The following is a 27128-nucleotide window of genomic DNA, read 5'->3' on the forward strand; positions in this document are numbered from 1 at the left end:
TAAGCTATCTTAAATGAAAGCATAAGAGTTTCTGACCAAATAAAGGGTGAATACCCTAGTGGGCAAGGACGAAGATGAGATAGAGAGAATGGAGAGAGACCAGAGAAAAGACAACAAGGATTCTTGAAGAGATCAAGAGGGTTGACATGGCTGCTAGATAACAAGCTCCTTCAAGTGACACTAGTTTGAAGGATATTATCGATGTTTCAACACAAGAAATTGATGTGTCAATGTTTGATGTTCTCTTAACAGAGTATGGTGGAGATGAGAAAAATAAGGAGCCCACTACTTTGAAGAAGACTAGTAAAGGTACACAAGGTGCAGAAGAACAAGGTGATGTGAGTGTCCCTCGTCTAAGGAACAATGATATAGGGGAAGAACATAATACTCCTCCTTCAATGAATTTAGGAAATAATATTGCAATAATTAATGTACATGAGAAAAACGAAGAAGACAATCTTGATAAGGTTTAGGATGCCATAGAGAAGTCGTGAGAGAAGCAAGATGCTTCTTTTAATGTAGGTTAGAACAAAAGCAATTTCAACCTATAGTGACACCACAATTGTTACAGATTCCAACACATGAGGGAAAAGTGGATCCATCAAATATTTCCCCTCTTCACAAGTTGCAGCTTGGTGATATCATGCATGCTTCAACAAGGAAATAAATTTTACTGGAACATATGAAGAAGATAAATTTGATTGATGATGTGGTGAAGGTTAGTTAAGTGGGTTAACCAAAGGTAAACATTGATCTCTCTTATCCTCTAAATAGAAAACTAAAGCTATTGATAATCTCACAAATCCAATTTTTATTCATATTAAATCAATTAGATAATATTAAAATAACGACTTATAAAGTTATATTCATAAATAAAATTTTCTTAAATGTTATCTTGATAAAAATCACACTATATTAAAATACGATTATAAAAGAGAGCTATTCTAACATTCAAAACAAATCTAACATTTTTTTATCTTAGTTAAAAGAGATAAAAATGATTTAAGTATTACTTTCAAAATTGATGTCAACATCAGGATTAAATATGTGTATACAAGTGAACTCTTACGCATCATTCATGATATACTAAAAAGACTTTTAAAATATCAATGGCGTATCCCTCAGGGCAAAAATCTTACAAGTCACCATTAATACAAATGCTTGATGTCAAAAGTGTCCACAATCGAAAGCAACACATGATATTTTGCAGTAAGGCATTTAATCTACGTTTCTTACAGTTGCACGATTGCACTGAACAAATTATTCTCAAAAATATAAAATATACAATAAAAGTTCGGCCTCGAGTACAGAATCTTAAAATGTTTTAAAGCTCTAAAATCACTTGGTACATGGTATTATCCACAAATTGCCTATAAAAAGCTTATTTAGGTGAAAACATTGTGGAGATATTGTAAGCCACAAATCCAAGTGACTCTACCCAGTCAATAACATTTGGCGCCCCCTCAATAAAACTGATTGTTTTATTCTCTTCTTTTGCTCCGTTACCGTACACCCACATTATCGCATGCCATCCTCTCTGTGTTGGATGGCCTGCATCCCAGTAGAACTTTTCATCTACGTTAGTACACACTTCATATAAAGCCCTCCCTACTTGATCCACCTCTCCACACATATCAACCCTACCTTTTGCGGCACAGCAAGGAACGAACAAATCCACAAAACCTGTCACACAATTTCAAGAACAGATTTTTATTTCAGAAGGCAGAGATTTTGAAGATTTACTGGACGCACAACAAAAACCATAGATTTTGAAGTACCAAACTGTGGCGCAGGACTGGCGAAGATATGATTAACTGCAGACATCAAATCTGAAATTATGATGGACAATTCCTTGAGATCCGATTTGAGGATTTCTACGCCCTCCCTCAATAATTTTGTATGAAGAGCTGAAATTTCACCGTAGTTTGAATGACAGGATGTTTTGTCGATCTTTGGCGCGCACCCAAAGGGACCAATATTACTTACCGCAAAATTCCTAAGCCCGCCTTTATACAGCTGTTTCACAGCGTCGATTGTTCCGCTTACGACAGGTTTCGCCAGATCTTTCAGTCCCTGTAATAAATTCACAAAGTGAGAAATAATAGATGTTCTGAAATATTTACAAACGAAGAAAGGCCTCAGATCTAAAATTACCTCAATGGAGCCGTTTCTGCTAGCGAGGAATGCAAGGTAGTCGTTACCGGCCACAGAGATAAGAACTACAGACCGCGAGAGCTTGTGAGAGTCGAACCCCTGATTTCCCCCTATCAGCTTCTTAAACTGCTTAACTTGTTGTTCTATAGTTTTGAAACCGTAGTCTTCAAATATTCCACTGCCTCCCACTGCAAAATTCACTCCTTGTCTAATCTTTTTCGCAATTGCTTTACAGTCATGACTTATCAGCAGCTCATAAGCTATGGGAACAGGAAGCCCTAAAATATCCCCTGCGCATATCAGAGACACATAATTATAAGACAAAGGTTGCTTAAAACCCTAAATTTCACCATTTGTGAGTGGAAGAAAGCTTTGCCCCAAAAATCTGTCTGGATTTTTCCAGAAGAAAATCTGCCAGCAGGATAGCCAGGCCAGGTCAAACCGTATGGTGTTCTGGATTGTATGGATGTTTATTTCCTGTGTCTGCGTAGGAGTCTCCAAACACAAACAACGCCCGTGCTTTCTCCGCATTGCCTCTTCCTGCAAATCAATTAATTTAAATGAAAACCATGCGAGTATATAGAATGAGGGAAGTTTGAAATGACAATTTGTAAAAGCGACCTGCAAATAAAGAGAGAACGATTATCAGAAAGAGGTGGTGAGAAAACATGGTATCCATATCTCTAGTCCAGAATCAGTGAACGGCCTGTCAAAGGCTTCTTTGGGAGGTCGAAAAATCCTAAATAAAGTCGATCTTGTCTGTCAAGTTGTGACACCTGTCTATTTAGAGTCGCTTTTAAACGTTGAAAACTTTTTCTTTTTTATTTTTAATAGAGGTTTAGACGAAGGAATGTTATAGATGATCTACAAATATATTATAGATCATTATATGATTTTATTTTTATATAGCTAGTTTAAGACAGTCATCAAATTTAAAGTCCGCATAAAATAATTCCCAGTTTTTATGAAAGATTGTTCTTTGTAGATCAAGTTAGATCATTAAATCATTATTATTTGAAATAAATGTGTTTAACCCACGGATATTAACTAATCTCTATTGAGGTAGAAATTTATGTCTTCATCAAGTTCATTTTTTTAAATCTGCTTATTTTGAAAATTGTGTCAAGATAAAAATTAATTTGTTTGTATAAAATTTAGAGTTTTCTTTATTCTTTTCAAAATTGTTTAAATGTAATTTTTTATTAGTGGATGGGAATATTGCTAGGAAGAAATTGATTTTAGATTGGTTTTAAAAGAAAGAAAAAAGTATATGTCCAATCATGAAGTAATTGGAAAATTATTTTTACAAGATTATATAGTTTTTGGTTTCAAAAGGGTTAATTAATATTTAATTAAGATAATATTTTTATAGGTTCTAGTCAACTATAAGAAGTAAATTTTCTAAATACATCTTCTAGTACATCTAGGGGTGGTATTAATGTATTTTCAATTAAAATATTAAGAAAATCTATTCAGTAAAGACACAATAGTAACCCAAGAACATGTTAAATAGATCTTAAAGAGTTATTCATCCCTTCTACAAAGAAAAATAGCATATCTTGTAAGTTGATGTGTTATTTAAACCACCAATGGCACTCCCTTGATAAAATCGTATATATTTATTTATATCGTCCCCCATACTCACATTTTATTCTATAATACTTACTTATATAGTAAAATATAGGCATGTAGAAACTTTTGCACATGTCTAATTAGTTTTTATAACAAATGTAGGTAAAATTAGTAGTAGTATTTTCCCTCCATTATGTGAGCTCTCATGTTGTATCACTTTACTTACATGTGCTAATATAAACATATTGCTACATTTAGCACACCTTTCTCTTTCCTCAAATCAATATCAACACAATGCATACACTCAATTTTAATAGGAGTATATCACAACCATTAGAATATTCTCAATTACATAATTTTATGCATACATAGACCAAGGAAGTCACATCAATTAAAAATCCTTAACAACACTAACATCATTTCCTCATTCTTAACACACATTTACTTATATTAAAGAGTTTGAATCAATGCCAATACCTTTATAACCTTATATAGCTCTCCTTAGTTTTTTTCTCGCTAGTATAGATTGAGGATGCCACATTAGTACCAAGTCCTTTGAAACCCTATAAAAAATTCATTTTGCATTGTTTCATAGGGGCTATCATAGTCACATCCATGAAACCAGTTTTTCAAACTTAGGCTCTACACAACTTTTCTCTTTTCTACTTTGACTAAATATATGAATGTTAAAATGCAATTAATGTTGATTATTATTTAATACTTCTTCCATAATTTTGGCATTACAACTAATGACTTATCTGGAAGTTCGAATATGAAATCATATTAGAAGCATTAAAAAACCATTAAATAACATCCTGTCACATGTCATTTTATAATTTTACTTATTTCAATTCCCATTTTATTTTCTTTGGCATAAATGTTTGTGTAGATCACATACACACCAAAATGTAGGTAAAATATAGAGGAGAAAACTGAATACTTCAGATTTTTAACCTCACATTTTATATTTTCTTTTAAAAGTGTCTTGATACCCAATTTTATATGTTGTATAGATATGCTAGAACCATACAGCTATATTTATCACCCTAAATTCCAATATATTACTTATGAAATTGGATTGGTCTAGATATTTAAGATTTTTGCCCTCTTGGAATAAACTACAAACATAGTTTTATCTCCATAAATAAATTCACATTCAAAATCTCATCCCATCTTTTGAATTTTATATTTTATTACAAATAGTTCAAAAAATTTATCTTAATATCATATAAATTGTATAATGCATGATTAATGTAGATGTGTGTGAGACTTGTGTTGTAGATATGTCATTGGTGATTATGAGTGGTTGTCATTGATGTCAACATAAAGGTTGTCATTGGTGTCTTTGATGTTCTTGGTGTTGGTGATCCAGAACATGTGTTCATGGAATCTTTGATGCTCCAAAAGGTGTGTTGATAGATCCGATGTCTGGTTATTGGATATGATGTTGATCGATGATATTCATGCGTATCTTGGTTCCATTCTTATTTTTGATGTTTTGAGCAATGATGTTTGGGTATAGATTAAGTCCGGAATTCAAGGATGTGTAGTGTGTGAGTCATGTTTTGGATTCGAAATTTGTAATGGTTTTAAAGTGTTGATCTAACCATTGATGTGCATTGTGATGTTGTCTACTTCTCATTCCCTCTCACCACCGAAATGTTTAGTGTTGACTTGTTTTAGATCCTTGTCTTGGCCAACTTGGAAGATCATGCTTCCTAGAAGACAATATATATATGAGAATTATTTGGATGTGTTAATTGGAAAAAGTGTGACATTGTTATTGAAGATATGCGAAACTGGAAAGGAAAAATCTGACTATTGGTGATATGTGAGAGTGAGTTGATTTTGAAGCACCTGAAGCACTCCAATTTTGTAGATTGTTTTTCAGTGGCAAATTATTTCTTTCTTTCTCTCTTTCTTTGGCATTAAGTCCACCTGTAGTGAGCATTCTGGCAAAGAGCCACCCTTTGTAAAAATCACCTTAACTAGTGTCACCTTAACTAGTGTTTTATATTGAGAACTAACATTCTCCATGGTTTTTACCTTCTTGCATTTTTTATCCAGAGGATTCTGAGAATGATCTAGAACAAGTTGAAGGTGATAAAATTGAAAAATATCAAAAATTGAATTTTTCAGTATTTTCTACATTTTAGTAAATTGCATTTTCGGAGGTCTTTGGAGCGGAATTTGGGGTAGAAAGTGTTGTCAATCAGTTAAATTAATAATTCAAATGCAATCGTGTTAAGGGACTAAAATTAGTTCTCTTCAAGGCCTTTCCAACGATGTAAGCAGATTTAAATTTCAAGGCATGAGTTGAAAGTTATGGCTCCGCCAAGTTGGGATACCTAAATTTCTAGATTTTTTTGAAAATTTGTAAAATTTGTTATCTTATTTTTGCAAAAACTCTTCATTTTGAATCTATTGGATTCCAAAGACTATTGTAATTCCATGTTGATGTTTAAAACTCAGTTTTGAATAATTAACGGTGACTTTTGATGCATACAACTCTAGCTTTTTGAGTTCTTGCTATTGTCCATTTTGCTAAACAATACTTGTAGGTTTTTGCTTACCTTATATTGTTACAAATTCATTACTGAATTCAAATTAATTTTCCATGTTATATCTGGCGTTCATTGTGTGATCTATTGTATGTTTATGTTTTCATGCTATATTTGTATTGATAGTTATTTTGGTTTTGCAAAAGAATAAAAGAAAATGATTTAAGTTATGTATTGATTCACCCCACTTGATGCAGAGCCCCAAGGAACAAAGGCTTCTCACACAAACTCACTCTACAAGACACTCAATTAAGGTCTCAACATTCCTATCAACAACATGCCAGGACACTCTTATCAACAACATGCCAGGACGCCTTTACAGTCCCCTTTGTTCAGTGGAGACCCTTTTGACCCCTAAACAACTCATAGAGATACAACTTCTCACATCAAGTCTCTTCTTAACATCAACTCTCCTATAGTCACATATGAGCAACTTGTATTATAATACATCCACCATTACAAACCAGGTATGGACCCTATAGAACATCTTTTCCAACCCTAGAGACATTGAACACAACCAAGACAATAGTCTTTTGTTTCTATAGGTTCAATCAAGGTGACTTTCCCTCTGCAAGACACCTATTACTTGTAGCCCTGGTTTAAGCCTTTAAGGGAAAAAATTTTAAATTCTCCTAATGACACCCTAGAATCTTAAAAAAAATTTGTGCCTCTTTTGGTGACACAAAACACTTCCAAAACTTAGACCCCAACTCTTGCATTGACTGGGTCAAGCGTTGCTGCTACATGAGGCCTAATAGGGCTTTTAGGCCACTTTTACAAAGCAACCACTCACCAATGGATTGATCTAGTGACACCAATGGATGGATAAGGTCTTCACACATCCTATACACCATTATATAGGGTCCACCACTCTTGGTTTTACCTCTGCACAATTTTTAACAGTCAAAACCGGCTAGTCACATGAGGATGCTTAGCCTAGGGCTTGATCCCAAAATCCACTAGTTCAATGACCCACTTAGAAACTTTGAGAATATTAAAGCCCATGGTCTCCCCTACCATTCATATGAATTTAAGCCAATTTGGCCTAAGGAATGTGAGGTTAAGAGAACATTTCCTCGGAAACCTTGGTTTTGGAGGGTTTTAAGACCACCTTTCACAAAAAAGCAGGCATCTCGCTTATTTCTCATCATTTTCCAAATGAACATAAACATAGAGGCCTATTCAATTCAATGATTTATCCTACACATGGAGTTCATACAAGGCACTATTATAGCGAATTTTTGTAATTTTTTTTATTGTTTATTGAATTTGATCACTGTTTTACATCCAAAACTTCATCAATCCTTTCTTCTCGACCTCCAATTCCTTAAGAAATGTCTCTCCAACATCTTGAAACAATTTCAACTATAATTTGAATTAGGCAGCCGTTGGAGGGAGATTAGTTACAAATTGACAACAAATGTTGCCATCCAAACTTGACAACTTTGCACAAAACTTGATAATCTATGTCACCTTCCTATGTAACCTATTAGGAAACATCATAAACCTTACAAATAGGCCACATGGGAGCCAAAATAAAATTCTTGCCTCATTTAGGGATTTTGGATGTCATTGGATCATGGTTGATGAAATAGGTCCTAAGAAGTTCACACTACCAAATGGCACAAAAGCCTTACATGGCTAATAAAAAAAAAGTGAATGGTCTTGAAAGACCTTATTACAACTCAAAACATTCAATAATCCTATAGATACCTCTAAGAGCCTTTATTTCTCAAATGGTCTTCAAAGTCTACAAGGTGCTCCTACACCACTCCCGCTCTTAGTTGCCCGGATATTCAACAATTGATATTAGAGATTTGGTTCCTTAGAGAAGAGCTTAACTGCTTGAGGTAGATATTGATCCAATGACACACAAATTTACTATTCCTATCTTTGAAGGATCTGACTATAGTTTCTGGAAAGTGACGACGAGAGGCTACTTGATCTCTTTGGGATACAACACTTGGAAAGTAATGGAAACTAAGTATGTTGAATTGGAAAATGGTCTTGCCACTCCATATGAGATTCAAGCTTATGAAGAGAATGAAAAGGAAAGGTATTCTATCTTTAGTGTTTTATCTATGATTGAATTGACAAAGATTATTTCATTGAATACTGCTTATGAGGTTTGGGAAAAGTTGAGAGATATCTATAAAGGAAATGATAGAGTCAAATTATCAAGGAAGCTAACAACTAAGCGTAGCTATGAAAACTTGAAAATAGAAGGAGAGGACATAACTAGCTAGTTACTTTTAGAAGGTTGATAGTACAGTAAATAAAATCAGAAAACTTGGTGGCTCCTTGACTGATGAAGACATAACTGAGAAGATCTTGATCCCCCTACTAGAAAGCTACAGCGACAAGATCTCGGCTATTGAAGAAACTTATGATTCAAAGAAGTTTAATAGAGAGAAAATTTATGGTACTCTATCAGCATTTGAGATAAGGAAATTTGGAAAAGACAAAGCTAAGATTGAGTCTACCTTTAAATCCTCTGAGGAAGATCCAGAGGATGAAAGTTCATATGAGATGGAAGCAAACTTCTTAAGGAAACTGAAGAAAGACACCGATAAATACAAAGGTATGTTACCCCTTAAATGCTTTAGATGGGGAAAAATTGGTCATATTGCTACTAAGTATCCAGAAAGAGGTTCAAGACAAAAATATAGAGAAGGTAAAGGAAAATTTAATAAGAGAGCCTATATTGTCAAAGATGATGCTGGTATTTCAGATGGTGAATATTTTTTTTTGATAGAGAGAGATATACCTAAGATTGATATTCCTAAGATTGTTGCTACTGATTTACATTCTAGAAGAGATAGAAATGAATGGCTGATTAATAGTGAATGTTCAAATCATATTACTGGTGAAAAAAGTAAGTTTCTAAAACTTGATAAGTATGATGGTGGTTCTGTTAGGTTTAGAGATGATTAGACAACAATTTTTTTTGGAATTGGTTCTATTTATTTTAACAGAAAGTATAATAGTGACAATGTTTACTATGTGAAGGGTTTGCATCATAATCTATTGAGTATTGGACAAATGTGCGAAAATGGTTACAGTGTTATTTTTCAGGATGATGGTTGTGAGATCTAGAAAGGATCCAGAATTTGTTTTGCAATAGGGAAAGAGATTGGCAGAACCATGTATCTGGGTGAACTCACAATACTAGTTCCCACTTTTTAACCAACTTTGACACTTAGATGAACATTTTGCAAAAAACCTTCACTTTCCGACACCTATAACTTTTAAATCATTAAGAATTTGAAGATGATGTAAACTAGTGTGGTATCCCCCCCTTAGCTATGCCTGTCGATTTGTAACATCCTTTTTGTAGATTCTAAATATATTTTTTTCAAATTTTTTTGAATAAAATTTTATTGATTTTTCCATCTCCCTAAAAAGTAGTTTTTTATAGGAAACAACATTTTTTAAGAGTGATGTGCATCCCGAAACGTATAAATTTTTTTCTATAAATGATAAAAACTTATCTCTTTTAAATTTTGGTCTCTAACATCAATACATAGGGCATGCAGTTGGTTTGATAGTGATATGTTGAATATTTTTTATTTTATTAAGTTTTGAAGTCTGACTAATTATAATTTAGATATAGGTGTACGTTTGAACACATAACTTACTCTATATATATCAAAATTAAGTTTATTTTTTTTGTTAGAAAGAAGACATCAATACCTAGGACATAGATATTTTTCAGAATTTTTTTGAATTAGTTTGCTATTTTTCCCAATGCATTGAACAAAGAAGTTCATGTTCGGTGAAAAACCTACATTCATAAAAAATAAAATAAAAATATATTAATAAACTTAAATATATTAAAAATTATACTATTTGGAATGCTTATAATAAGGACTAAATCCTTAAGAAAACAAAACTTCTAAATGAATTCGTTTGACCCCTCAAAAGCTAATGTAAAATTGGTTTTTTATCAGCATTTGATAGATGCAAAGGAGACTCCATTGCAAGTATGATTTATAAGTAGAGAGGTTCTATCCAAGAAATTTTGATCTAAGAGCCTTTGATCTAACTCTCTTCAATTAATTACTTCAAATGGGACCTCTTAAAGCTTAAATAATTATATTTTCCAAAAAATGTATGATTTCAGCAAAAATCAGGATGTACCAAAAAGTGGGAACCAACTTTGTGAGTTCACCCATCTACTAGGAACTACAAAGCATTATTTCTTTTATATCAGATCAATGATAGCTAGCTCTGGCACAGGAGGATGTGCCATATCAATTTTGACAACTTGGTGAAGATTAGTTCATCAAGTGTAGTCAGAGATTTAATGAGGCTGAGCAAACTAGATAACAACATTTGCGGAGAATTTTGAATGTGCTCCCAACACCATACCTATAGGAGTGTCACGCCAGCTGACAAATTGTTGTAACCCAGGTATACCACCTCACATAAATCCCTGTACAAATGAGCTAACATGGTCAATCCCCACGTGAACCTGCGGCCCTGTGTCACCATCTCCTTTAGCACCAATCCCCAACCCACGGAAAATCCCTTCAACCTACGGTCGGGACATAGGAATCCACCTATAAAACCTGCTAGTACTGATGGAAGAGGCGCATAGTCCAAATCCAAGAACTCCTGTCAAGGGATCTCATATCCACACACTATCTCATCATGAAATATGCAATGTAGTGCCTCTGTCCCGCCCTCCTCTATCTGCTCATAAGCCAATAATGCACTTGCTACGAGAATCTGCAATATCCTGTAACAGTCCTCAGGAGTCACCATCATCTCACCTGTGGCAAAGTGGAAGGTCTTCGTATCACTATGCCATCTCTCTGCGAGCGCTGTAAGTAAACCCTGGTTCACAGTAAACCGAGGCATATCTAATAAAGATGACAGGCCACATCTCTTAATAGTGTCTAAGTACAACTCTGCCAATCGTGGTATCAATGCCCATGGTCTGGGGAACCGCTCGCATGACTGAGCCACTCCCAATCGCTCCTATCAAAAAGCAAAACAAGTCCAATATCAGTTTACTCATCAAAACAAAGATATCCAAATCAAAACCACATCAAAAACTTGAAACATTTTGTAAATCTAATCAAGTTCCACATCATATCATTCCATATCAACTTATAACACAACTCAAGTTTTCAAAAACCATATCAAAACTTGTAACACAACTCAAGTCTCCACATCACATAAACTTGTAAAACAATTTAAGTTTCCCACCTATATCAACTTGTAAAACAACTCAAGTTTCCAACCCATATCAACTTGTAACACAACTCAAGTTCCACAATCATATCAGCTTGTAACACAAATCAGGCTCCACACATATTAACTTGAAACAATGCAAATCAAATCAAGTTTAGATAAAAAACACATTAATATCTACATCAAAATCTTGAAAAATCACAAATCAAACCAAGTTATATCAGTACTCATATTGGACAAACTATCAAAAACATGACAACCGACACAGCAAATGACAAAAATCCACCTCCCCAGGCAAAACTGATCTTATCCTATGCAATTTTCTACATTCAAAAATCATCCTATCTTCTAAAACCTACTGCATGCGCTAATTAAATTTGGCTACGCGCTAAACACTATCTATGCACTACCCTATGTCACTCATGCGCTAACCTAAAAACTCCATGCGCTACCCTAAATGTTTTCGGACGCTACCCTAAATTACAACCCTATGCGCTATGAAATTTTTCGTATGCGCTAAACTAAGACCCCTATGCACCAAAACATGAAAACCGCATTTCAAAATTCAAAAACTGACCAAAAATGATCAAATTAAAAATCAAAAAGGGGTCAAAAAGGTTGACTTACTGGTAGTCCATATGTGGCAGGCCTCCGATACCTCTGAACGTGCTCGAATCGATGCGTAGAATAGGGAATAGGCATTTTGTCTTCTCTCCAAAAGTCTCTTTCTCCAAGGTCAACAAGCACAAATGAGACAAAACAATGCACTTTTCCCTTTTATAGGGTAAAATAAAATTAGGGTTAGGGAAATGAGCATGTAATTTTCTCGCGGTCTCCCTCGTACCCTTGCATACATCCATTATCGGGAGATGAATCAATTTAAACATTCCACCTAACCAAAATTTTTCACAACAAACACAATTATCAAATCAAATCAAATTTTCCTAAATTTTGATTCATCTCCCAAGGGGGCATTATCACCATCGATTATCAAACCTTGGGCATCACACATCAAATCTGGGGCACGACATGAAAATCCATAAAAACAACATTGATCATAAAATCACAACGACACACCATTTTTTTTGAAATAACATGTGCACACACGTCACTTCAAAGAGAAGTAAAATGTAGACGTATAAAAATGACCATATTCCTAAATGAATATTTTATGTTCATTTCTCTATTTAATTAAATCCAATTTAATTAAATTACCCACATTCCTCTATTTAATTAAGTAAATTACTCAATTAAATTCACTATACCTCTTTTACCATTTAATAGAATAAATCATTTTATTCAATTAAACCCCTGTCCACTTTTTAATTAAAATCAAATTTAATTAAAATATTTATCCTAAATTGAATAAATCTAATTTATTTAATTTCCCCAATTACAACCAAATTGAATTAAATTCATTCAATTAAATCCATTTTTATCCATTCATCCACTTGCAAAATCCTACACCTCCCACTTGCGTCCTAACCCTCTTCCTAATTTCTTCTAGAATCCATCTAATCCTAATTAATTAATCCAAACCCATTCGTTATCCCTTTTCCCTAAATTTGAGGAGGTCACTTCTCAAATTTGGAGTAAAGTCTTCTTAAACCATTAAAGCCTTTATCCATTCAACAAGCTAACTTGTTGAATACCCCCAAATTTGGAAGGACTCTTACAAATTTGTCCGCAAAGTCTTCATAACCATTAATGGTTAACTCAACCCTTTATCATGGTTAAAAAAATTCCCTAAACTTAACCTCCATGTAACCCAAGGGTCTCATCAAGCATTTATTGGTTTGACCATGGTTATCCTTAAACCTTTGCACAAGAGTTTATCCTTTGGACAAAAGCTTTATCCAATGGGTAATCTTAGCTTAACCTTAACCCTTAACCCCTAGGGTAACCATGAGGTCTTCTCAAGCATTTAATGCTTCTTACATCTCCTCTCAACCAACCTTATGTTGACAATTGTCACCATTTCATTGGTGTCAATTGCAAACATGGATTCCCAGCTTTCAAACTTAGCCCTTGATTAACTCTTTCAATCCTGACCATCCATTGCCCTATTTTTGCTATAAATAGAGCTCTCATTCCTCCATTTTCAAGACCCAAGTCTTTAGCATCCTACTTATACTAAAATCCATCCAAGCTTTAATATATCATTTGTGCTCATCATTTAGCCTCTCTTTTCAATAGGAATTAATCTAAATATGCATGTTTAGAGTATTTTCTTAATCATTTAGCTTAATCATAGACTAGTATATCATGCTAGGATAGTCTTGCTACTAGTCTTGTCATCTTATAATCTAGTTTATTGCATTTATAGGATCATGCATAGCTTAGGATGCATTTCATCTTAAAATTAACCAAAGCATCCCTTGTTCTTGCATTTGTCATCCCTAAACCACTTTGCTCAGTGATCTAAGAGCAAAGACATTGGTTTGAGGGAACTTGTGAGATAGAGAACCATGGAACCAACCTTGGGAAGCTGAGCCATACTTCATGACTCCATAGCTTGCACCAAGAAGTCCTATGGGTGTGTGAGCAAGGCTCCCTAGAACCCCATTTTTCACATTTTGAGTTCTATCGACTCGCTTTTCCTGCATACATTTTTGGTGCCCACTATGGGGCCTGACCCCATATATCAAATCAGTTTTTAAATTTAACCTCTTTTGCAGGTCCGTGGGAAACAAGAATCAGCGCATGGGAAGCATTCCCTAACGCATCTGGTTAACAGCCTAGCGCATCTTGCTTACTATTCAGCACGTTGGATCCATCATATAGCATGTGAAGCCTTTAAATTAGTGCATCATCCCACTAATATTTTCTTGTAGGTCTCGATGCTTGAGAAAAAGAGCGCGGTGCATCCGAAAACTAGTTTAGCGCTTTCGAAAAACAACTTAGCGCATCGGGTTTGTTTGATAGTGCATCTCGCCTATTTTGTAGCGCATACAGTTTATCCTGTGACGCATCACCGATAGAAAACAAAATAAAATAAATTGTAACCGAACTTGAAAGTTAGACTTTTAGAAGTCCACTAGATCCAAAATCTTTCTAACTGTTTTGAGTTGATATTTTGCAGGATTTCTAACATCTTATTGCAGGGATGAGCTTAGTTAATTTTAGAGTTATACATAGTTTAGATTTTTACTAACTTAGTTAAGTTAGTTAAAATTTAAAATTTTTAAACTCTTGTTAAATAAAATTGAACTCACCTTATTTGGGCTATAAAACGAACCACAACAAAAAAATTTCTTTCTTTTCTAGGAGAGAAAATTCTCAATTTGGGTTATAAAAAGAACAAAACAATCTTTCTTTTTGCAAAAATAGCTTTAAAAAGAACCTCACCATCCTTTGGTGTTTAAAAGGATTCACTTCATTTTGCAAAGTAAAAGAACCTCATCTTCATTTTGTGCAAGGCAAAGAGGGAAAGTTTTCCCCTATCGACTTTAATTTTGTTGACCAAACATCATGATTTACTTTGTTGACCAGACTTATTTTACAAAAGTTTTAGAAATACACACTTTTCTATAAAGGGTTAAAAGAACATCATGCTTTTTGGAGCAACATCTCCAAGTAGAAGTTAGCAAATCATTGTCTTGAAGGCTAAAAAGAACAACTTTTTTGCCTCGTCTTGAAAGTGGAAGGAATATGCTCTCCCCTTAATTGGGTGATCAAAAATCTAGACCACTCTTAAAGCTTTCTTTACTTCAAGCAATAAATCCTTTAGCAGGCCTGCCTTCCCGAGGAGTTGAAATCAACTCTTAAAGCCATTTATGGCTGGTGTGAAGGGAACGACCTAAGTGGGAAACAACTTTGATGCCAAGTATTCCAACCCACTATAATCAAAAGTGGAAAGTGACGAAAGTCCTTTTCAACGATTGTGCACAGGGATTAGCCTTCCCCTAGTATCCTTGAGATATGTAAAGATTTTGTTCTAAAGGTTGGGAAGCCTCTTGAGGGAGTTTATCACTGACGGCCGAATAAGAAGCTTGATTATGAACCATAAAAATAGAAACCTTGAGCCGAGTCAGTAACCAGACATTTGTAATATCATAGTGCAAGGGTGGGGAAGAATCCGCCCCCAAGATCGCTCACCATATATCTCCCAAGATAACTACTCAATTGTGAAGCAATTCACTTTGAGTTAATTTCTGGCAAAAGGCAAAAAAATGGGCGCCCCCTAGGGGATGACACGGCTGTTTGAGCTGACAGAGTATCGAGACTAGTGGGCTATGATGTTACTTATGACCTTTGAATAAAGAGTCTTCTTGAAGTGTATTATTTGTATCCAAACTTGTTAAAACATTGGGGATTTGAACACATCCTTGCAGAACATACACTTTTAATTAGATTAAGCTAAATGGTTGTCTCTTTAGTGCTATGTTTGCATTTATTACTTCAGAAAATCATCTATCAAAACTGAAAAACTCATAACAAAAATCCAAAAATTGCAAAAACCAACCAAAGGAAAATATCAAGACAATCTAGTGCATGAGAGAAACTTTTAGCGCATGTGGTACATTTGTTAGCGCATCAGAACATCAAATTAGCGCTTCCGGTTGAAATAGTAACATTCTACCAAAATTTCAAAACAACATTAAATAGTCAGTGCATTCGGAAAACAACCTAGCGCGTTGAAACATCAACTTAGCGCGTAGGAGTCAAACAATAGCGCATAAAGTTTAACAGTTAGCATATAACAGACCCATATTAGCGCATAAACTTTTCGAGAAAAACAAAAAACAAATTTTAGCAGTCTAAAATAGTTAGTGCGTGGCCGGGGGCAACTTAGCGCGTGTGGTCTTTTACTTAGCGCGTGAAGAAATTTATGTAGCGCATCCCGTCTCTGTTTTAGTGCGTGACCAAACCTAGAAAAACAGGGGGCAAAACAGTAAAGAATTTTGAAAACTTAGAAGACATTTTTGGAAACCTTATTTCATCAACATCGTTTTTTGTCAAAATAGAGTATTGAAAATAGAGCTTTAAAAAACTATTTCATGAGCAAAATTTGTGTCAAACAAAAGTTGTAAAAATCCAAAACTGGTCGCGCGATAAAATATATCTATCCTATCAAAATCAGGAAATATCATCACAAGTGACAAATAGGTCCTTTATCATCTCGTGGATTTTATCTCAAAAACACTTGTTTAAAACCTTAGGTTGTCAAATCAAGTTTCCATATCGGGAGACTTTATCCATATCATTTGACACGCTTTGTCATGAAGGGGCATCTAAAACTTCAGTTTGATAAAGTAAAACTTGAATTTTCAAAGCAAGATCAACTGAATCCAAAACAATTCAAAGGAAACCATTGATCATTTATGCATGACTAATCCCCATATTCTGAGAAGAAAGAATATTTATTGTAACACCACGTTGAAGAAACAACAACCAATTTTTTCCAAATTTATCAAAAGAAACAAATTTTTATACATCAATCGTCAACTCTTCAAATCTCATCGAACATTCCTTCATCACGTCAAACTTTATATCCAAAACAAATCCAACAAATTTGATAAAGAGCCTGTAAATACTAGGACATATTGTCAAAAATCCGCATTTAATCAAATCATAAACTGTGGAGGAAAGATCAATCCAGCATTCTTGCCCGATGAGTGCATCACTTACAACACACCCCGACTTGAACCACCAACTTCTGAACACCATATCGAAGAGTATTTTGTCCCCTTCATCATAGAAAGTTTCTACTAAAATGCCTGTTACTCGCTCTCAACAAAACAAACAAAGCGAGGCACAAGCAGAATCTAGTATAAATCGAAGGTTATCAAATCCTTCTGAAGGTCCACATCTAGAGGATGCTGAAATTTCTGAAGAACTTCTTCAGGAATGCCAAGAAAGTGCTTCATTCCAAAAACTTGTGGAAAGACTCATGGAAAATGACAAGGAAAAATACTTGCTCATGCTCACAAGAAAAGGGGTCAAACTCCTTGAAGACTTTGATACAGATGTGTTTAGAATGAGACCTCAACATTACGAATATCAAGAACGACAATGAGAAGGGGGAGCACGCGATCCTGAACATGATATTCCTGAACAAAACATACCGGAACAACATACACCAGGGCAAAACATCCCTGAGCAACACATCCCCGAGCAAAACATACCGTTCCATACACCATTTCAAACTAGGATCAATGCAAGGGAAGAAATCTTCCCTCGGCAAAACAATGCACCTTTGGTTGCCCTTACTCAACAAATGCAAATGTTACAAAGACAAATGCAAGACATGCAACAAGGGACGACAGTGCGGTACTCATTAAATGAAATTTGTCCTTATCCCTTTGACAGAAGATTGCACATGATCCCTTTTCCTCCAAACTCAGACGTACCTAAATTTGACAAGTACGATGGAAAAAGTGATCCCCGTGATCATGTCAGAGAATTTTGTACCATGAGTCTTGAATTTGGTAATGATGACACCTATCTAATGAGGTTATTCCCAAGAAGCTTGGGAGGACAAGCAATGGAATGGTTATCCAAAATTACACCTCCTGTCAGATCATTTGATGAATTGGTCAACAAATTCATAACACAATATTCCTATAACATTCAACATGCTATAACCATGCTAGACATCTGCAACACCAAACAGAAAAACAATGAAACATTTATGATATTCCTTCAACGTTGGTGACGTATGGTTTCACGATATCCTAGAGACATTCCTGAAAAGGAGAAAATGGAAATTTTCATCGACAACTTGAATGGTGAGATGAGTTACAGGCTCAAACTCCAATGCATATCGTCCTTCGCTAAATTGATTGAAAATGACATTCAAGTAGAAGAGGCATGTGTCAAAAAGGGAATGCTCAAATTCTTCAAAGAAGGAACAAGTTCATCAAACTACAATAACCAAAACAACAACAACTTCGACAAATCTAGATTCTAGACTCGAAACAAAAATGAAGGCAGTAATGAATCACATGATCCAAAATCTAAACAACCAGTGCTCACATTATCAGGAAATCCTCAAGCTATGAAAATTCCTAAAGGTGCTAACCCAGATGCTAATACATACACACTGAATGCTAATCAAGGTCAACCCAACACAAACAACACCAATGATACTCAAAACAAAACCACAAATCAAGGACCTAATAACAATTCGCGAGACAGCACCAACAATTTCCAAAAACGTGTCTTCACACCACTGGGATAATCACTGGAGTCAACATTCAGAGAACTCCTGACAAACAAGATTATCTCTTTGCCCACAATAAGCAACTATGAACCCCAAGTCAAACCACCTTGGTGGAACGACTCACACTTTTGTGATTTTCATCACAAAAAAGGTCATCGAACAAACGATTGCATGAGATTGAAAAACATTGTTTAGGACATGATTGATCGAGGTGATTTAGTGGTGGATGGTCTCAAAGAAAATGGTGACCACGGAGCCTTTAAAAATCCTCTTCCAAACTACAACAAAGATGGAGCTTCAACCTCAAATGATACACGTAGATCTCATATCAACCACATCTACAATAACACCATCAATCACATATCAGCTGAAGACCATCATGTAAATGTCATCACAATCCGAGACCAGCATAATCATGAATCTGTCAATGTAACAACTAGAGCTCAGAAATATGTCTTGAAGGGACATACATTGCCGACAACCACTGCACCAAAAATCCAATATGATTTAGTCAGCCAACTACACAAAACTCCTACTCAAATATCTATACTAGAATTGCTGAAACTGTCGCCAAAACACAAAGACATATTGGAACAAGCACTATTGGAAACCAATGTACCTCAAGATCTAGATGCTGACAAATTTCAAGCCATGGTCGCTCATATGATAGGGCCTCATAATCTCACCTTCTAAGAGCATGATAATACTTCCTTAAGTCATCTGCATAACACTCCCCTCCATATTGAAGTCATCGTTTATAAACACTGAGTAAAAAGAGTATTGATAGATGGAGGAGCTGGACTTAATATATGTACCTTAAAACTTATCCGTGCATTAGGCTTCTCAAAGGAGTCTATTGATCCATGTAAAAAGATTACCATAAAGGCATATGATGATGAGGAAAGATCATCTAAAGGAACCGTGATGTTACCCATTCAAGTTGGACCAGTGCAAAAGGGTACTATGTGTCAGGTCTTAGACATAGACCTCACATACAATATTTTATTAGGTCGACCCTAGATACATGAAATGCAAGCAGTACCTTCTACGTATCACCAGTGTGTCAAATTTCCCTATAATGGACAAGAGGTCTCTATATCTATTGATCACAATCCATTTCAACATTGTAATGCAATGGGGGTAGCCCAGGACAATTTGGTTCCCCATAATAGGGAAAAACAAAAATCCTCAACATCAGATCTACAGAAGGCAAAGCCCGAATCATTACCTGGAGATTTCAAGCAGAAAATGCAAATCAGAGAACAAGGTATAGGAGAATAATCTTTGGAACCCATGTGTTTGGCCAACTTACCAACATCACCCAGATCTCATGGATTAACCACAACATCAACACGTCAGGTAACTCAGCCCATAGCCAAATTTGATGGTACCTTCATCCAACTAGGCACTCTAGCACATGAATGAGAAGAAAAGGACATTCTTAGCTGGTTATACAAAGATGAGGAAGAAGATAATAGAGCAGTTGCTCTGGACATAGTTCTACCAACACACCTATATGGAAAGGGCTACTTAATCATGTAACAAATGGGATATGATGGTAAAGGGCATATTGGAAAATGCAAAGGAGTCACTGAACCAATAGACCTTCCTTCACAGCTCAGTAGAGACAAAACAGGATTGGGCTGTAAACTCACTTTCCTATTAAGAAAGATACCACGCATAACTTCAAAACCTCAATGGAAAGCAAAGAAGAAGTACAAAGAAGAATCCTAGTAGGAAGCACTATTCGAGTCAGCAGAAACAATCTGCAAGGCACGTGAACATCAAGAACAGAAGCAACATCAGGAAAAGCTCCTCATTCATAAGAAGGCCATATCTGCAGCAGTAGCTCATATTCAAACACCAATATCTCAAAAACAAACAAAATCATCTCCTGATACCGTTATTCCTCCCCAAGGAGGCACAATATATGAACAAATACAAAAGGTAGAAGTAGGATCCAACATAGAATCAACAAAGACTATCAAACTGGTATCCATCATCAAAAATCTATTTTCACCATACAACATACCTGTTTACAGCACTAATAAAATCTGGGATGATAACTCAGAGACTGATTCCAATGAATATGAATGGGGTAGCTGCTCAAACGCTACTGGAGATACCACTGACAATACTAGCTCCATATCCCTTTCTCAAGAAGAGCGTAACATAGAAGATAGACTACCTGAATTTGGACCACAGAATATCTATGACACCAAGGAAAGCGACCAGAAACATTATGAATAAGTCTATACGGAGGATGATACCCTCGAAGACCTCAACGAAATCCTTGACTTCTTTAAAACCAAAACCAATCACGATGAAACCTCTGTCTTAACACTTACAGTAGTAGAACTTGATCCGCTAAACGATTCTTTACCACATGTCTTTCCCGACCTCATTGACTGGGATGAACCCGAAATACATGATATACCAATTTTCCCAGATGATGAATCTATTATCCACTACCTATGTACCGTTAACCTAGAAATGGGCTCTACCAGTGAACAAAGTAACGATGTCTGCAAACCAGGGAGTGCTAAGTCTCTCAGTCACAAAAATGAACCAAATAAAAGATCTGATGCAGAAAACCAGTCAATGGCAGCTCTAGATCACAAAAAATTAAAAATAAAGGATGCATCTGAAGGTGAAAACCTTTTTAAGGCACCTAAGGATGGGAGACTTGACACTCTTCCTAAACATTTTCATGAGCGATCACCCATATTGATTGAGCCCACTCAATCAATCAACATTGGTACTACAAAAGCAGCCAAAAACATACACCTGGCAGAATCTCTGACAGAGGAGGAAAGTTCAGCATTTCTCATCTTTTTTAAAGAAAAGCAAATTAACTTTTCTTGGTCATATGCAAATATGCCCGGAATTGATCCACACTTGATCATGCATCACTTGTCCATCTCTCCAGGAGTTAAGCCAGTCAAGCAAAAACTATGAAAGATGGATCCACATGTGGCACTCATGGTCAAGGCTAAACTAAAGAAACTATTAGATGTCGGATTCATTCAACCCATCAACTATGTAGAATGGATTTCCAACATAGTACCAGTATCAAAACCAGATGGTAGTATCAGAATCTGCACTGATTTCAGAGATGTCAAAGGATGACTTTCCTCTGCCTAGTATCGACATAATTGTAGACCTCACAGTGGGTCATGCAATGCTCTCACTAATGGATGGTTTTTTAGGCTATAATCAAATAAAAATAGCCCCAGAGGATCAAGATAAAACAACGTTTACCTATCCTTGGGGAACGTACTGTTGGAATGTTATGCCTTTTGGCTTAAAGAATGCAGGAGCTACTTATCAATGAGAAATGACAACAATCTTTCATGACATGATGCATACCTTCATGGAAGACTATGTGGATGATTTACTAGCTAAATCCTTCACCAGAGCAGAACACCTTAGCATCCTAACAAATATCTTTGATCGATTGGAGAAATTCCAAGTCAGGCTCAACCCTAAGAAGTGTGTCTTCAGGGTTACATCAGGCAAGTTACTAGGCTACATAGTCTCAGCTAAAGGTATTGAAGTGGATCCAGCAAAGATACAAGCCATTATGGAGATGCCACCACCATATTAGTCAGCTCGGATCTCTACAAGGACAACTCCAATCAATTAGGTGATTCATCACTCAACTAGCTGATAAAAGTCTACCATTCAATCATTTGCTACATAAGAATGTACCTTTCAGATGGGAAGCCAAGTGTGCAGAATCTTTTTATCAAATCAAACAGTATCTGATGAACCCACCAGTTCTAGTACCACCAATAGTAGGAAAGTCACTCATTTTATACATTTCAACAATAGATATATCACTGGGGGCACTATTGGCACAAGAAGATCACCAAGAAAAGGAACAAGCCATATACTACATCAGCAGGACATTAAATGGCTATGAACTTAGCTATACATTCATTGAGAAGGCTTGTCTAATAGTAGTCTTCACATCTCAAAAGTTTCGACATTATATGCTAGCACAAACCATTAAGCTAGTGGCAAAAATTGATCCTCTCAAATATCTACTCAGCAAGGCATCTCTTATAGGCCGATTGGCTAAATGGGTCATGATTCTCAGTGAATTTGACATCCACTACATAGAACGAAGAGATATCAAAGGACAAGTGATTGCAGATCAACTAGCTGAAGCACCGCTACCAGGCAAGCAAACTATGGAGATTGAATTTTTGGACAAGGACATTCTTGCTATTTCTACCACATAATGGAACCTATACTTTGACGGATCCTACACACAACATGGTTCAGGTGCTGGCATTCTATTTATCACTCCTGAAGGACACACTATACCAAGATCATATCGGCTTATGTTCCCATGCACATATAATGTGGCTGAATATGAGGCATTGGTTATAGGCATCAAAATGGTTGTAGAATGGAAAATCACAGAGTTATCTATGGAGATTCATAACTAGTCATCAATCAAATCAACAATGACTATCAGACAAAGGATGACAAGCTACTACCCTACAAATGAATGGTGGATGATTTCAAACAATATTTTGTTCACATCACCTTCGAGAAAGTACCAAGGTTGAGCAACAAAGCAGCCGATGCAATGGCTACTATCGCTTCATTACTCCAAATTCTAGAACAATAGAGTCGTTACGAGTTTCTGGTAGAACAACTGTTCTCCCCAGGCTATGACCACTCTGAATCCCATGTTATCTATGCCTTAACTGGTTCGGATTCCCCTTTGTATGGACCCATATATGATTATCTAAAGAACAACATCCTACCCATTGACCAATCCCGTAACCAAAAATGTAATTTTATCCGACAAGCCGCCCATTATACCCTTACCATTGATACTTTGTACCATCGAGATCTAGATGGTACTCTTCTTTGTTGCCTTGATCGTAATGAATCTGATTCCTCTTTACATGAGCTTCACGAAGGTATTTATGGCACACATTCAAGTGGGACTACTCTTGCTAAAAATATTCTAAGGATGGGATACTACTGGCCTACAATGGAAAAAGATTCTTACCACTTCGCCAGAAAGTGTCTTAAATTCCAGATCCATGGCAATCTGATACATGCACCAGTACAGGAACTGCATCCATTTACAACATCCTGGCCTTTTTGTCAATGGGGACTCGACTTGGTCGGCAAAATTCATCCTTCATCTTCAAATGGACACAAGTTCATTATAACTACAATAGAATACTTTACCAAGTGGATAGAAGCAGTCCCCATGACCACAGTAACAGGAAAACAAATTGCCTCTTTTATCTTGAACTATCTGATCTGCAGATATGGTATTCCAAGTTCCATCATCACCGATAATGGACGACCGTTCAAAAACCAAGATGTCCAAGAACTATGTGAACAATTCAAAATCCAACATCGGTTTTCTATGCCATACTACCCCCAGGGGAATGGTCAAGCAGAAGCATCCAACAAAACAATACTAAAAAATCCTAAAGAAAACAGTAAATGATGCAAGCAAAGATTGTCATGTACAACTCAATCCAGCACTTTGGGCATATAGAACTAGCATCTGTACACCTACAAGAGCAAAACCTTTCTCATTGGTCTATGGATCAGAAGCTATTTTACCACTGGAGGTAGAAATTCCATCTCTGAGAGTCTCTCTAAAAGGCTTAATCCTAGATGAAGAGTATAGAGTCAACTGACTGCAAGAACTGGAACTATTAGATGAAAGACGTCAACATGCTTACACTCATCTCAAAGCATATCAGCAATGCATGTACAAAAGCTACAATCACAAGGTCATCCCTCGCAACTTCAAAGTTGGTGACCTAGTCCTCAAAGAAAATCCAAGAAATTAGCATGATCAAGAAAAGAAAGGGAAATTTGAACCTAACTGGTTAGGTCCCTATGTCATCATATTAGTCTACGGATCAGGTGCTTATCAACTTACAACTTCAGAAGGAGATGTGCTCGATGAACCAACTAACAACATTCATCTGAAGAAATACTACACTTGAGTAGTCTAATGCACGGAAAAAGTCAAAAACAAAAAGAATTGAAAAATCAAGAAAAAGCAAATAAAAAGGTACAAATAAAAGCAACTAGTGAAAACTTGGTAACAGGCACTATTGTGAGAGGACAACTCCTTTATCTATATCCATATCTCTGCAGTAAAGAACTATCAGCCATCGCCCAACACTTGCAAATATCCATTCAAGACATACTTAGCGTAGTCAGTATCCTGATTTATCCATATATCCTTTCACCACACTTTACCATGGCTTGGTAATCACTGTACATATCCACATTGAGAGACACACTTAGCTAGGCGCAATAATCGTCAAAAATATTTACAAAACTCAGAACACCACATCCAACAACCAAAAACTTACTCCATCACAGAACAAAACATTGAATCGCTAAAATAGGAATCACAAAAACACTATGATGGATGATTTTCTGAAGTACTAAATGTTGCATTATTGCATAAAGTCTTGACTATTTTTGCATTTGAACCTTTTAAATTATTGGATTCTCTACATTTTCTCAACAATGCTTCCAAGCTAGAGATCATCGAGAAACTCCAATATTTTCTTCGTCTTCTGTCTGGGAGGCGATCACTTGTACTATGTATATACTTGTCTCGAGACATGATACAATGAATATCACTGAAGACATGATTCCACTTTATGCATACAAATGGTTTACTCTTATATGTTTATACGCAATCTGCACTCTGGTCATCCTGGTTCAATTATACCTTGACGCTTGTGCTATCTTGCAAAATTAAAAAACATGTAATTTTTTCTCAGGTCATTATGGTTCAATTAAACCATTGTGCTTGTATAAATTTTCAACATATCCCAAACAATTCAATGCTCAATGATGATACATATATCGAAAGAAAATAAACATGTGGTTATATCAGATGACAAATGCAAAATGAGGATGCTCCAAAGATAATTAGTTGCATATCATTTTACAATTAGTTGCATATCATTTTTACAATTAGTTGCATATCATTTTACAATTAGTTGCATATAAAATCATACATCTCACAACATATCAAGTCATACATCTCATTTTCAAGATACATCTCATAGCATATCAAATCATACATCTCACAGCATATCAAATCGTACATCTCATTTTCAAGATACATCTCACAGCATATCAAATCATACATCTCATATTCAAAATACATCTCACAGCATATCAAATCATACATCTCATTTTCAAGATACATCTCACATCTCATAAACATCATACATTTACATCATGCATTTCACTTCATCATATCATCTATCTAAGCATTCCATCATTATAAAACAAAGTAAAAGCATCTAGAACATGCATTCGTAACACATCACATGATCAAAGAAAATAGTGTCATCTATATATATATCAAAAATGATCAAAATGTACAAATATCTATCATGTTTGTGCCCTGTACAACAAAAACAATGATCCAAAATACAATAGAGACATCGTCTCTCAAGTATGACTATCTCCTGAGGGGGATGGTCTCGCTGTTGATGTCCCAGCCCCTGGATCTCTAGGAGGATCCTATCTCAAAGGCCCCGTCATGCCTCTACTCTCTGACCATGACCCAGTCTCTCGAGATAGACTCAATGTCGACTGCGTAAAGCTCTGCACTTTGTGCTCCCTGGGCACCGCATCCTCATAGTGGCATCGATAGTACTCTGCCTCCATGACTCTCAAGGACAGCTCTCTCATGATGTCCCTCATAGGGCCACCTACTGCCGCTCTCTGCATGCTCCCTGCCAACTCCTCCACTCGACCCTACCGCTCTATCTTAGTATCACGCTCTAGGGTCAGCTGGGTAATCTGACGCTGCTGCATCAATAGTTGTGCCTACAGCTGCTATACTGTCAACTGTAGAGTCCTGATTTGGGCATCCTCCACATGCATCGAGATCCAGATCCATAGGGGCACTTGTGAAGGGGTACCCCCTATCCCTCTACCTGTCCTCAGTGCTAGTAGAGGTAACTCATCAATCCTCCCCCTCTGCACTGGTCGTCTCCACTCATCCGTCCCTCCCACTATTGCTATCACCTCTCCCACTCTCCCCTCCTCTCCTGCTTCGATCGCCAACCCTCCTCTCCCTCTATCCATCATAGCTTGTCGAACTACTCTCTCCACCCACACTCCCCTCCCATCTCTACCTCTGTCTCCTCTCCTCCCCCGATATCCTCTCCCTCCTCATCCTCGTCATCATCAAAGGTAGGCTGCATCTCCTTAGGATCTGATATCCTAGCCACAACACGAGCTGGAAACAAACTAGAAAACTCATGCATCATCCCAGCATCTAATATCTCAGGAGCATAGTCCCATATCTGGCCCGCTAAGCTTGAAAACTCCTCTACAGCCACTCCACTATCAATAGTTGGACCCCAATCCAATATATTCTGCCTCCGATGCGCATACAAGTAGGTCCCCTGTGGTATCCCTTGCTGCCGACCATACTACCGCAAAAC

The 27128-nt window shown here is 36.2% G+C and overlaps 1 protein-coding gene across 1 annotated transcript; it reads right to left on the minus strand.

Annotated features, from left to right (window-relative positions):
* Positions 1-1291: 1291 nt before the first annotated feature.
* On the minus strand, positions 1292-26406 carry LOC131045775 (GDSL esterase/lipase At5g03610-like). Its single transcript, XM_059220616.1, has 5 exons — positions 26220-26406; positions 2597-2694; positions 2155-2493; positions 1779-2073; positions 1292-1683 (listed from the first exon to the last, which is right to left on the minus strand). The coding sequence occupies exons 1-5, from the start codon at positions 26404-26406 to the stop codon at positions 1382-1384; spliced, it is 1221 nt and encodes a 406-aa protein (XP_059076599.1). The 3' UTR covers positions 1292-1381.
* Between the last annotated feature and the right edge of the window lie 722 nt (positions 26407-27128).

The sequence above is a fragment of the Cryptomeria japonica genome, chromosome 5, assembly GCF_030272615.1.
Source record: "Cryptomeria japonica chromosome 5, Sugi_1.0, whole genome shotgun sequence".
Taxonomy (NCBI): domain Eukaryota; kingdom Viridiplantae; phylum Streptophyta; class Pinopsida; order Cupressales; family Cupressaceae; genus Cryptomeria; species Cryptomeria japonica.